Source organism: Hippopotamus amphibius, chromosome 9 (assembly GCF_030028045.1).
Source record: "Hippopotamus amphibius kiboko isolate mHipAmp2 chromosome 9, mHipAmp2.hap2, whole genome shotgun sequence".
NCBI classification, from domain to species: Eukaryota; Metazoa; Chordata; class Mammalia; order Artiodactyla; family Hippopotamidae; genus Hippopotamus; species Hippopotamus amphibius.
The window spans coordinates 96345014-96358091 of NC_080194.1; the positions used below are offsets into that span (position 1 = coordinate 96345014).

A 13078-nucleotide genomic window follows, 5' to 3' on the forward strand; every position below is an offset into this window, starting at 1 on the left:
ATGGGACCCTTCTCTCCTTCACCTGTTCTCTCCAGCTATACTGAATTTTTTAACCTTTCAGTTTCTCAAAAGCACCACCCTCTCTCTTAACTGACAGCTTTCCTACCTACTCTCTCCCCATTTAGAGTTCTCCCCTACCTTCTCCCCAGTGGCCAGCTCCTACTCACCCTTGAGATTTGTGCTTAAATCGCATCCTTCAGGGAAGCCTTTACTTGTGGGCCGAACTGTGCCCCTCTCCCCCATTCCTATGCCGAAGCCCTGACCCCCTCAGGGTGACTGTATTTGGAGACAGGGCTTTAAAAGAGGTCGCGAAGGATAAATGAGGTCATGAGGGTGCAGTCCTAAACCAACTGGATTGGTGTCTGCATAAGAGGAGGAAGACACAGCAGGGATGTGCACACACAGACAGAAGACCATGTGAGGACACAGTAAGAAGGGGGTTGTCTGCAAGGCATGGGCAGAGGGCTCAGGAGAAACTAAACCTAACACCTTGATCTCAGACTTCTGACCTCTAGGACTGTGACAAAAATTAACTTCTGTTGCCTAAGCGTCTGTGGCATTTTGTTACAGCGGCCCATCCGACTAATACAAGTCCCTAAACTGAGTCAGATTCTCGTGCATTTTACAAATCTCTCTTTGTAGCATACATCACACTTGAAATTACTTGTTTGATATCGGTTTTTCCCACTGGATTGTAGGTATCACGAAGGAAGGTAATTCTTATTCACTGTTATTGTAGTCTTCAGTGTCTAGCAACCCTCAATACATAGCAAGAGCCCAAGAAATGAATGTATAGCATCTATACACATGCGGCTCTATAAATTTAAATTATTTATAAAGGAAGTCATAGAGAAATTCACTTCTTCAGTAGCACCAGCCACACTTCAAACCCTCAATAGCCACTTGTGGCCACTGGTTACCACAGTGGACACTGCAGATTATAGAACATCTCTATCATCACAGAAAGTTCTACTGGACAATACTTATATAAGTGATACTGAATGAACTTGGAGTGTGAATGAACGTTAGCCAGGTAAAGAAAGACAGGGAGGCAGAGGGAAGGACAAAGGCAACAGGCAGAGTGGGAACTGTCAGGGGGTGTGTGGGGAACCAGAAGCAGTTTGTTGCTCAAATGTGAGGTAGAGAGGCGAGAGGTAAGGGCAAGGTCACGGGAGGACTTAGGTCCTGATGAGAGCTTGAGATTTATTGTGACTGCCCGAAGAATCCAAGCAGAGAAGTGTCTGGGTCAGATTTGCATTTTAGATACATTACTCTGTGGGGAGTGTAAGCCTGGAGGCAGGAAGAACAATCAGGGGGTTGTTGAAATAGTCTGGCTAAGAGAACCAGAACAACAAAGGGAGGTCTGGAGAGGATGGAGCTGGAGACAGAAGGCAAACCTGAGGGCTGATTAAATTCAGCGCTGAGAGATAAGGAGGCCAATATAACTTGTAAATTTGGGGACTGTATTGCCACCAAGTGAGGTCAGAATGAAGGGGTTGGGTAGGAGAAGTAGGTTTTATTTGGGATTGGGGGACAGAGGGGAAAGAGATGATCAACTAAACTTTGGCCACGTTAAGATCATCATGTTTGAGGGATACAATGGATGTGACAGTTGGCACAGAAGCTAAGGCTCAAAAAAAAAAAAAAAAGGCAGCTGGTAGCAATTGAGATGTGGGGTCATCACAAGGGTGGTGGCTAAAACCACGTGCTTGGGCTAGATCACCTGAAGGAAAGGTGAGCAGTGGGCCAGGCCAGAAGAGCAGTTGGGGGATGGGCAGAGGAGGAGAGGCCCAGGACAAACCCAAAGAACAGGCTAAGGATGTATCATCTATGAAGTTGCATGAACTATTTTATTCTCTGGACGCACACAGCCTGTGAGAAGCAATAACTTCAATATATCTCTTTTTGATAAGTATGGTTTGTTTCATTGTCGGTTTTCTTGTTTCTATCCTCAGACAAGCTCCCTGAAGTCTGAGCAGGGACTGAGTGCTTTGGAATCTCCTGTATGCGACCTGTGTGGTCAGAGTATGTCCTTTGAGACGGCACCTGTCTGAGCTGGGGAAGGGTCTTCCTGCCTCGAAGAAGAGAGACAGGGGTATGATAACCAGGAGCAATTCATGCAATGTGATGGACCTGGAGAGAAAGCCATTTGACTTTGCCTCTGAAGCGCGAAGCCAGAAATGGCTCTTCCCTGAAACAAGAGGGATTCCAGACTGACCCGTGGGGTTCCTGAGTGACCTCTTCCAAGGGAACAGCTAGGCTCATTGGTGATGGGGAAAGAGAAGCTCCTTTTGATCTGATTCTACACAGAAGGGGAGAAAATATGGAGAAGAGCTGTCAGCCTGAATTCAATCAGGATGTTAACAGCTTCTCTGCTACCAATTAACAGCCAGAAAATATTACCCCCAGGCTCCAATATTACTTGCTTCTCAATACCCCTTCTGTTTAATCTTAATATTTTTTTTTTCCCTAAGAGTCATAAACCTGTCAGGCAACCCAGGAACTAACTTAGAGTAATCATCTCTCTTTAGTCACTCCATCTCCCTAAAGTAAAATTTAATTTGTATATGATTTACTGGCACTTACTGATTTCATCCACATTTTTAAGAAATTTCTGCAAGTCTTCCTCTTGATAGTCAGTCATTGTGAATCAGAATCCCTGAGGGAGGCAGCATAAACGACAAAAATTAATAACAATAGAACTCTAAACAGAATTTGTCAGGCTGATTAGGCTTCTAAAACTAAGAGCCAAGTGATTATTTTTAAGACAGCTTTGTGTTTTAAAAAGTCATGAATAACAAGCAGGGTGATCTATTTCACTCTGACTGCTGTTAAGGTCAAGGGACCCTCACTATCTGGGGTGATACTTCCGGGAAGCTGCCAGCCTCCCTCCAATGGGGAAAGTGCTCTGCAAAATGTCCCTCCAAAGCCAACATCAACTGCTGTGATTCAGGGACCTGGTGTGAAGGAGGCCAGGTGGAGAGCAGTTGACAGGCCACCTGGGATGGAGGAGGACACTAACCTTGACTTTGATCGTGACAGGCTGGCCCAGCCAGAAGCTTGGACCTGGCTGTGTGACAGGTAACCAGAAATGGGACAATCTGCATCTAAATGTCCAAACTGTTTAATATATAAGCCTCTGGCTTGTTTCTGAGGAGTGAAGGAAGAGAAGCTATAAAGTGGCTTAAGGGCTTAGAACCTGATGGCCCTGCGCGCCAGCCTCTCTTCTCCTCTCCAGGTACTTTAGATAGATCACCTCTCAGTTGCTTTTGAGTGAAAGGCTTCATGCTGTAGCCAGTGGTTCCTAAAGGTCCACCCACCGACCATAAAATCACCCAAAAGCTGGTTTAGCACACAAATTCCTCAGCCTTAGCCCAGAGCTCCTCAGTTAGTAAGCCTGAGAGAGTACCCAGGACTGTACAGTTTTAAACACTCTCCAAGTGATTCTGATTTATAGCTAGGTTTAATAGTGTAGTCGAGTACCGCATCTATAACTGAAATTTGAAATCTGCCAGGAACAAGCTGTGAGTTATTTGATCTCTCTGAGACTCCACCAATTACAAGCTGTGCTACCTGAGCTAAAGTCACAACCTCTCTGAGCCTCAGAGGCCTCATTCATTCTACGGAAACAGTAATACAGAGAGCTATCTGTATTTAAAGCATCACGTAGGCAATGAGTGGTTACTGCGAGGCATCCTTATCTATAAAACAGGGCTTGGGGGCCTGTGGCTTAACTAAAGGATCGCTAGGTTTCTTTCCAGCTCTAACCATGCAGGCTCCCGGGAAACGGAGGCCTAGTCACGTGACAACTTGCCCAAGGTCAGGAGGGGCAGAAGGCAGGCTCAGAACTGCCGCGGGCAGGCGCCAAGCCCTCCGCTGCCTGGGCAGCGAACCCACAACGGGATAAAAACGCCAGTGCACGGCGAAGTCCCAAGCGTCAGATGATGCGCGCGTCACCGGGAAGGAGTCCGCCGCCCTCCTGGAGCCAGGACACCGGTTCCCCCAGACGCCCCTCCTCGCCCGGCGCAAGGGGCGGGGCCACGGCATCGTCGCCCGGCAACCGCTCCAGAGCGTCCGCGGGCCGAGTACCCGCCATGGAGGTTCCCACCCTCAGCAGATACCGTCCCATCCGCCGGGGCCCAAACCCGCGTCCTCTGCTCGGCTCTGACGGCCAGTTCAGGACCAGGACCAGCGGAGACCCGGGGCCACCCCGCGGCACTGACCTGACGCGCCCAGAGCTGGACAGGAAATGGCGGCAGTGGGCGGGCGGTGACCGACCTAGGCCGAGGCGGGGCGGGGCCAGGGGCCAGCGCGGATGTGGCCCCGCGCTCTAGTTCCGGGGCGCGCCAAGTCCCAGGCCCAGCCGGGGCGTGAGAAGCCTGGAGGGACGGGGTGGGGGAAGCAAAAGCAGCCCTTGTAACCTGCGCTGATCCCTAAATCAGTGCCAGGTTTTCTGGGGTTGTGGGATGTCACTTCCATTAGCTTAATAGCCTTCGCCCAAAAGGGGAAGGTCTACAGTGTAATTGGGAGAGGCAGGCTTAGGTGTGAATCCGGTTTTACTTATCGGTATATTAGAGGCCTTCGGAGAGGAGAGTTGTGTGATCTCTGATCTTCAGTTTTCTCCTCTATTAAAATGGAGAAATAGCACTTTCTCATGAGATTTATGGTTAAGGTGCCAGGCATCTGGCCAGTGGGGATAAGTGGTAGATAATATCCAGGGAATCATAGTATTTAGAGCAGAATGAGACAGTGGACGCATTCACACTTACAGAGAGAGAGAGATTTATTGTAAGGAGTTGGCTCACATGATTACAGAGGCTGAGAAGTGTACCATCTGCAGTTGGCAAGCTGGAGACCCAAGGAGCCAATAGTGTGAGTTCCAGTCCAAGTCCAAGAGCATGAGAACCAGGAGAGCTGAGGATGGTGTAAGTTCCAGGCCAAGTCTGAGTGCAAAAGCAGGAGAAGAGCAATGTTCCAGCTAATACAGTCAGGCAGAGAGAAAGACTTCTATTCAGGCCTTCAACTGATTGGATGAGGAGAGAAATCTCTTTTCCTCAGACTATGGATTCAAATGTTAATCTCATACAGAAACACCCCCACAGACAGACCCAGAATAATACTTAACCAAATATCTGAGCACTCTGTGAGCCAATCAAGTTGATCCATAAAATTAACCATCATAAGTATCCAGTCACCAGACCCAAAGAACTTATCACCTAAGGGGGTTAAAGGTTAATAAACAAATAATCATTTAAATTCTCACTGTGATAAGTGCTATAAGAAGTAAAGGGTGAAAAACAGAAGTAGCAAAGGGTACCATGAAAGCTGAGTCTCAGACCTTGGAGATTTTCCCTGAGGACATGATGTTTACGCTGTCTTAAGGGGTGAGTGGACACTGACCAGCTGGAGAGGGAGGTGGAAGCAGAGGAGGCAGGAGGGACAGTCAGGAAGTAGCCTGACAAGGACAAGGGACCAGCAGGAGGCCAAGCTTGGCTGAGGCCTAGAGAGCAAAAGTAAGTAGTGCAAGACGAAGCCAGGCCCAGAGGACACAGGGCCTTTGAAAAGTTCCGGGTCTTTCTCCTAAGTGCCATGGACAGCTTCTGAGCGGTTTTAGGAGAGGAGTGACGTGCTCAGATTTTTCTTTTTAGAAAATCCATTCTGGCTGCAATGTGGAGAATGATCTGGAACAAGGCCAGAGGGACACTGGGAGACAAGTTAGAGGTTGTTGACAGCGTATATTGGTAGAGGGAATAGAGAGCATTAGATGAATTTGCAGTGTATTTTGGAGGGAGAATTGACAACAGGGAAATATTAACAATGACATTAGGTTTCTGGCTTGAGCCAGAATAGGGCTCTCTGTTGGCTGAGATGGAGAAGATTGGAGAAGAATCAGGTGTGGAGAAAGAAATGAGCTCAGATTTATATTCAGTCCAAGCTGCCTATGAGTTATTCAAGAGGAGATGTTGAATAAATTAATTGTCCTTTAAGAGTTACTCTCCTCTTCTTCAGATTTTCCAGTTTTTAACAAAGCACAGGCACCTAGAATGGGTTGTATTTCCCAGCTTTCCTTACATATAACTATTTCCTTACACATGACAGATCAATTAAATATAAACATAAGTGGTGGGTGCTACTTCTAGGAAGTGTTCTAAAAACAGATTCCCTTCTCCTTAGCTTTTCTTCTTGCTGGTTGAAATGTGGACACAATGGCTGGAGCTGGATCAGCCACTTTGGACTGTGAGGTAGAAGCAGTGTATTGAGGATGGAGACCCACAAGGTAGAAGGAGCCTGTGTTCTAATGATCATGGAGTTACCATACTGGGTTTTGGACTACCTAACTCCTTATTTCTGTGTAGGAAAGCTGTTTAACCCGAACAATATGTCAGGTTCTGGAAACCTAAAGACTTCTGTCTTGTTAGAGTCGCTGTTGTGTTTGGTTTTCTGTCACTCCCAGCCAAACCTAATGTTAATTGATACAGAAGGTGCAGTTTATTTATTCAACTAACTGTTTTAAAGTTGATATCTAATTTTTTTCTTGTCATAAGCCCTTCCAAATAAGTCCAAATAATGTTATGCATACTAATAGAAATATTGATATTTTAAAATAAAACATGTCAATTTTAAACACATTCTGTCCAAAGGACTCTAAACAGCAGATAAATTTGACATTGAGATCACACAATTAAGCACAGGAATAATGTTTTATGTTAGAAGTTATTTTTATAGTTAGAAGTTATTTTTTTCTCTTCAAAGTCATATTTCCACTTTATACCCCTCCCCACACTCAGAATACTGCCCTTATATAGGATGTTTTTATGCTTGAATGTCTTTTGCTGATCATCTTATAATTCTCTGCCACAGTAATATCAACAAACATTGTTGGAGTATTTGTTTTAACCAGCTACCATAATATAAGTCAGGGGCACACAGCCCCAGTCATCACACAGCCCTCAGTGAGGAAGATAGATGCATAGACAAATTCTTATAGAAACATGTGATAAGAACAGTGACAGTCTAGGGCTTAAGGAAGAAGGAAGGAGGAGGAAACGGTGTCAGGTAAGTTCCCATAGAAATAGGAATTGACACGGTTAATGTAGAATCTGAGCATGTGTGGAGTGCTCCGGGCACGGGACAGAATGAGCGAAAGTTTAGAGGCAGGAAACATTGTGCCCTGTGTGAGGAAACAGAAAAGTTCAAGGTGGGAATGGTAAGAGATGAGCCCAGAGATATGGGTAGGGCACAGGGCATCAAGGAGGGAAGCCACAGGAAGAGTGTCAAGCAGGGAAGAGACAAGGAAAGGGCCCAGGGAGAGATGGGAGAGATACCTGAGCAGGAGGGATGCAAAAGAGGGGGCAGGTGTGTGTGCTCTTAGGTCAGGCTGGAATAAGAAGACTCAGCAGGACACAGATGCTTGTGGCATCTTCGAAGTCACTTCCATCGTGATGACTCCTGCATGGATCTCTGTCAAGCCCATACCTCACTCCAAGTCTCATCCCAATAAATCCGACAGGATAGCTAGACTATGAATCTCTTGAGAGAAGGGATTTTGTTCTAATTTGCCTTTATTCCCAGCACCTGGCACTTAGTTGGAGCTTAAAAGAAGTTTTGTGGAAGTGAATCGCTTGCTCTGCATGGAGGAAAGCTCAAATCTAAGTTATTCTAGATGAAAAAGGATTAAGAGTGCTTATAGCTTCCCTACCTCAGGCTTCCCAGAGAGGTCCATCCAGAAGACAAGCACTGTGACAGTCACAAAATAGGTCTTAGGGTAAATCTCATACTTGACAGATTGATCATTTTAAAGTCAGAAGTCCTAGTAAGCCTGGGTGGTGATACACTGTTCACAAAGATGCCAGTTTCAGGCACACAGTAGGCTCTCACCTCCCTGTGGCCAGGTGACTTGCTTTGTGCAGTGCCGTGGTGGGAAGAGATGAAATGGGCAGAAGCTTTTAAGAGCCAGGGTGTGACTCACCGTACATAACCAGCCTTCCCCCTGCCCTGCAACTGGAGGATGGAGTATGTGTCTGCCTGAGTCCCTGAGTGACAGGACATGGACCAGAGCTGCCCGTCTACCTTTGATGCACATGAAGCTCGAGTGAACAATAGACTTTTCTTGTGATCGGCAAAAATTTTGCTCTGTTTGTTACACAGCACAATATAGCCCTTTGTGTCTAATGTGCCCACTCAGACCATTGTTCTTGATTTGCTACAATGACAACATCTAGGGACATTGTGCTCGCATGTCCGTAGATTAGAATCATTGTGATTTACATTTTAAGTGTCAGTGTCTGCCAATACTCAGGACAACTTGAAATGTGTGTGATACATTTCAAATATATTCCCCCTAGAGAACCTTGATGAATCATATCTTCACAACCGCTACTTCCATCCAAGCTAAATCCCTGTGTGGTACTTAAGTTTTACTTTTTCTTTATGTCCTCAATAAAAGTTGGAGAACATTTGGTCGCTTTCCACTGTGTAATAAACCTGGACTTGAGATCATTTAAGCTGTCTCTCCTCTCTTTTACTTTTCTCTCCTTTTGTGTAAACAATTCTAGCTGTTTGCCTTTTCCCATCGATCATACTTTATAAACTTAGTTGAAATAAAGAAGAAAAAAAATTTTTTTCCCCAGGACACCTGTGTGAGGAATAAAAGGAATCGTATATTTGCCCGCTGGAAGGAAAAGTTGCAGACAAATTCAGCCTGGAGCCAGGAGTCGGACAGACCCTAAAGATGTCTGTTGGGCATCCCCTCACCATGGGTCCTGGGACTGCAATTCACTTGGGTACTTTGGCTTCGAGGTTTGAAGGGGAAGGAAACTGGAGGAATCCGACACTGTCTCTTCCCTCCTTAGAGAGAATTCAAGAATTGCATTTGATTCGATTCCCCCAAACATATGTCCTTTTATTTGAAAAACAGCTAAAATTCTTGCCTCTTGCCTCTCTGCTCTCTCAGTTCCCACCTCATTACAGATGAAGAAATCATTTCAGAATCTAGTCACAGATTTAGTCTGTGTGTCCCTAGGGGTCAAGAATCTTCCTTGGGGTTTCTATGCACGATTAATGACATCACAGTTATTAACAACAGCAATTACAGTGGTGACGATGGTAACTAACCCTTGCTGAGCTGCAGTGTTCCAGGCATCCCACTCAATCCTTTGTAAGTATTATCAAACTTCAATCTCTCAATAGCTATACAATTCCTATTTCCATTTCACAGACAAGAAAGGCAGCCAGGGAGGTTATGTGACTTGCTAGAGGCTAAGCCAAGATGTGAAACCTGGTCTGAGTGGCCCCCTCGCTCATACTATCCTGTCTTACCACACTCCCAGGTATCAGCCTTCCCTGGAGAGCTTTGGTTTTTTTTTTTTTTTTTTTGGCTGCACCATGCGGCTTACAGGATCTTAGTTCCCAGACCAGGGACCGGAACCCATGCCTCCTGCAGTGGAAGCATGGAGTCCTAAGCACTGGACCACTAAGGAAGTCCCTGGAGAGCTGTTTTATACTTCTATCATCAAAGACCACCCTGGAAGCCTCAGGCCATAGCTCGGTCTTATGGACCTATAAACCTCAGCACAGGGTGCTCCAGCTGCTTCACAGGCTGGTCCAACCCTCCACAAGTGATGGATGCCTTTTTTTCTGTGGCCAGAGGGCCATTTTTTCTGTCTCCCACTCCGTTAAGAAAGAGAGAGTAACTCCAAACAGTGTCCTCTTTAGAGTCTTTTCTGGGGATCCTGGGACATCTCTGCCTGAAAAGGGAAGGGGAGTTAGGCACTGAGTGCCAGGTGGAGTGTGTCCACCCATCTCTACCTAGTGTGGAGCAGTACTGCCACCGTGTGGACACGCTGGCTATGCTGGGACAACCAGGTGGTTGACAAAGCAGGGGACCTGCTGAGCAGTCAGCTCCTGTTCAGGCATTTATGTAATGTTTGTTGAGCACCTCCTATTGCCAGGTACTCAGCTAGGCTCCTTCTATTGCTCCTGTGGCTGCCGCAGGGAGATTCCTTCTCTGGGTAGGAAGCTAAATTATGTCAATGATTTAGGCTGTAGTGAATGTATAACATTTATTCACCACTTATTTGGGGCACATTCAGAGGGGATCCATACATCTCTTGCCTCTCATAAGGCTGTCCCACGTTATGCATCGTTTTAGTAACAATCACTTAATCTCTGCAGTGCATTTCATTTATCCATGCACTGCACTTCACCTGTCTACTTGCCATCATTTTAGATCTTTAGTTGCTGCTAATATGTTTTGCTGGTATAAACATTGTGGCAACATGCATCTCTAAATATGTCTTTTTACGTAGCTAGGATTAATTTCTTGGGATAGCCCCTCAGAAGTGGGTTTCTCAATCAAGATTTTGAATCTTTTTATGGTTATTGGTATTTCCAAAATGCTTCTCAGTGGGGTTGGGCAAATTTGTACACATTAGCCCTGCTGTCAGTAATGTATGAGAGTGCTAGTTTTGCAACAGCCTTGCCAGCACTGAGTGTTAATTTTTTCCAGTCTAAAAGATGATAAATGGTTTGATAAATAAAATCTGTGATAAATGGATTGTTTTGCCTGTCTTTTTTTTTTTTTCTCAATTTATTTATTTATTATTTTTTCGGGGGTACACCAAGTTCAATCAACTGTTTTTATACACATATCCCCGTATTCCCTCCCTTCCTTGTCTCCCCCCGCCCCTTGCCTGTCTTTTATTATCAGAGAAGGTGAAGTCACTTTTACTTCTCACTGACTGCACAGGTACTTTCGTTTTGCACAGTCCAACAACATTTCTGCTGTCTTGGGCCCTCCTAAACCAGGAGTTATTAACTGAAGGTCCAGAGTCCATGGATACAATTCTGGGGGTTTGTGAACTTGTTTGGGAAATAATTATATAAGGGTGAGTCAAAAATTATCCGCACTCTGGTTGTATTAAAACTCCTGTTGGCTGCACTGTCTTGTCAGTGCTTTCCGTCAAGTCTACTGTCTCCCCAGTCACTGCTGTGCAGGTGTGAACATGCTACATCAGTTCATTTGTAACTGCTGTGTGAGCAAAAAATGAATGCCTCATTTGTGATTTGCACGAAAGAAGGGCAGTGTGCACTGATTCACTTTTTGTGGTCTGAGGGTGTGCACGTCTCCGCACTTCTGCCCACACTGTTGACACTGTGCAAAAAGTTCATTTTGAGGTGTTAGAGCATCCTCCCTATAGATCTTGCTCCACCGGACTTTCACCTATTTGGTCCCCTGAAAGCAGCCCTATGAGATGCAGATTCACTTCTGATGAAGAAGTGAAGACAGGGGTGCATTTGTGGATTGCAGCTCAGCCTGAAACATATTTTAATGAGGGAATATGAAAGTTTGTTGACAGCTGGATAAAGTGTACTGAAAAGCAAGGAGATTATGTCAGAAAATGATGTATTTGCCTTTTCTAAAATTTAATTAAAATAAATTCTACAGCCAGAGTGCAGATAATTTTTGACTCACCCTCATACCTTTATTTTTACAGACCTGTCACTGAAGTAGCCTGTCACTGTCACTGTAGGCAGCAAATCTCAGTGGTATTAGCAGTGGTTGTGTCATCATTGTGCTCAGCAGCACTTTGAAATTAGTTATTAGACATGCTGCTAGAACCTGTGTTTTGATGTGTTAATAAACACACACATTTATTAACAGATCACACACTCATTTACAAAATATTTCGATAGTTGTATTTCAGTATAATTGTTTTCCTTTGTAATGCTGTGTGTTTTATTTTTAAACTAAAAACATTAAATTTTAAAATGCTATTCTGAGAAGGGGTCTGTAGCCTTCACTTGACTACCAGTGGAGTCATAGGAAAAATAAAATTTAAAGTTCCTGTCCTATAAATCTTCATCATAGATGAATTCCAAATAATAAATGTAAATACTGTCCCTCGAGGGATAGAACTCAATCCCTTTCCCCTTGAGTATCCACTGGACTAAGTGATTCACTTCTAAAGAATGGCACAAGGAAAGGGAAAATAGTGACTCCACAGTGGAGAAGCCTGTAGACCCCACCTGACCCAAGTGATGAAGGTCAACGTGACCAGTGATAAGTCATGTAGACGTCGTGCATCCCTCCCACAATGAGAAAGGCACTTCACCTCTGCGACATGGCCCCCCCACCCCCACCCCGACCCGCCAGCCAAATCCATAACCCAGGTCTAATCACTAGGAAACATCAGACAACCCATATTCAGGGACATTCTACAAAATACCCAAATGGTACTTTTCAAATGTCAAGGTTATGAAAAATAAGGAAAGACTGAGAAACTGCCCCAGACTGGAGGAGACTGAGGTGACATAATGACTAAATGTAAAATGGTCCCTAGGTGAGATCCTGGTACCAAAAAGGGACGTGGGTAGAAAAATTGAAGCCCATCCCTGTCTTGGCATGACGAAGAATGTTTCAATGAGCATCCTCATACACGGGCCCTTATATGAGAATTTCTTTGGGATTAAGAGCCAGGAATGAAATTGATACCTGTATTTAAAATTTGACTAAATACTACCAATTTGCTGTCCACAACAAAATAAAACAAAAACAAAACACAAACCAAAAAGTTAAAAAAAAAATGAAGCCTGTAGTTTAGTCAGTAGCATCGTACCAATGCTAATTCTCTAGTTTTGATAAACCTATTCTGGTTTACAGGAAGTCTCTGTACTATCCTTTCAATTTTCCTGTAAATCTAATTTAAAAACTCCTGTCCCAAACCAGTATCTCCTATCAATTTCTGGCTCATCCATGCATCCATCCATCCATCCATCCAACAAATGCACACCAAACAGCCTCTCTGGCGTGGAGATCGGGCAGTGGTGTGAAGACAACGATGAGGCGACAGGAGCTTATAGACTTTTGTGCAAACCTCCAAGAACTGCAGGCAGCTAAGGTGCAACGGGACGGACGCCTCAGTGGAGACCTGCACAGTGCACAACACTAGCACAGGGGAGGAAAGAGTAGCAGGAATGTGCCCCCTGGGCCAGGCGCCGTGGGCTGAGTGGAGAGCAGGTGTGAAGGGCAGACGTGTGAGAGCGTGGCATCACCCGGAAACCACAAGCGGTTCAGTCT

General features: G+C 45.1%; 1 protein-coding gene across 3 annotated transcripts in view; it reads right to left on the reverse strand.

The window, feature by feature from the left end:
• The window catches only part of TTC12 (tetratricopeptide repeat domain 12), a 46253-nt gene extending 41927 nt beyond the window's left edge, over positions 1-4326 (reverse strand). For 2 of the 3 annotated variants that reach the window (XM_057695537.1, XM_057695536.1), the window contains exons 1-2: positions 4224-4326; positions 2587-2659 (exon numbers count right to left, since the gene is read on the reverse strand). In XM_057695537.1, coding sequence (XP_057551520.1) covers positions 2587-2644 — 58 coding nt within the window. In that variant the 5' untranslated portion in view covers positions 2645-2659; positions 4224-4326. Of the gene's footprint in view, positions 1-2218; positions 2303-2586; positions 2660-4223 lie in introns of all 3 variants that reach the window. The other variant, XM_057695538.1, reaches the window with a different exon arrangement.
• Between the last annotated feature and the right edge of the window lie 8752 nt (positions 4327-13078).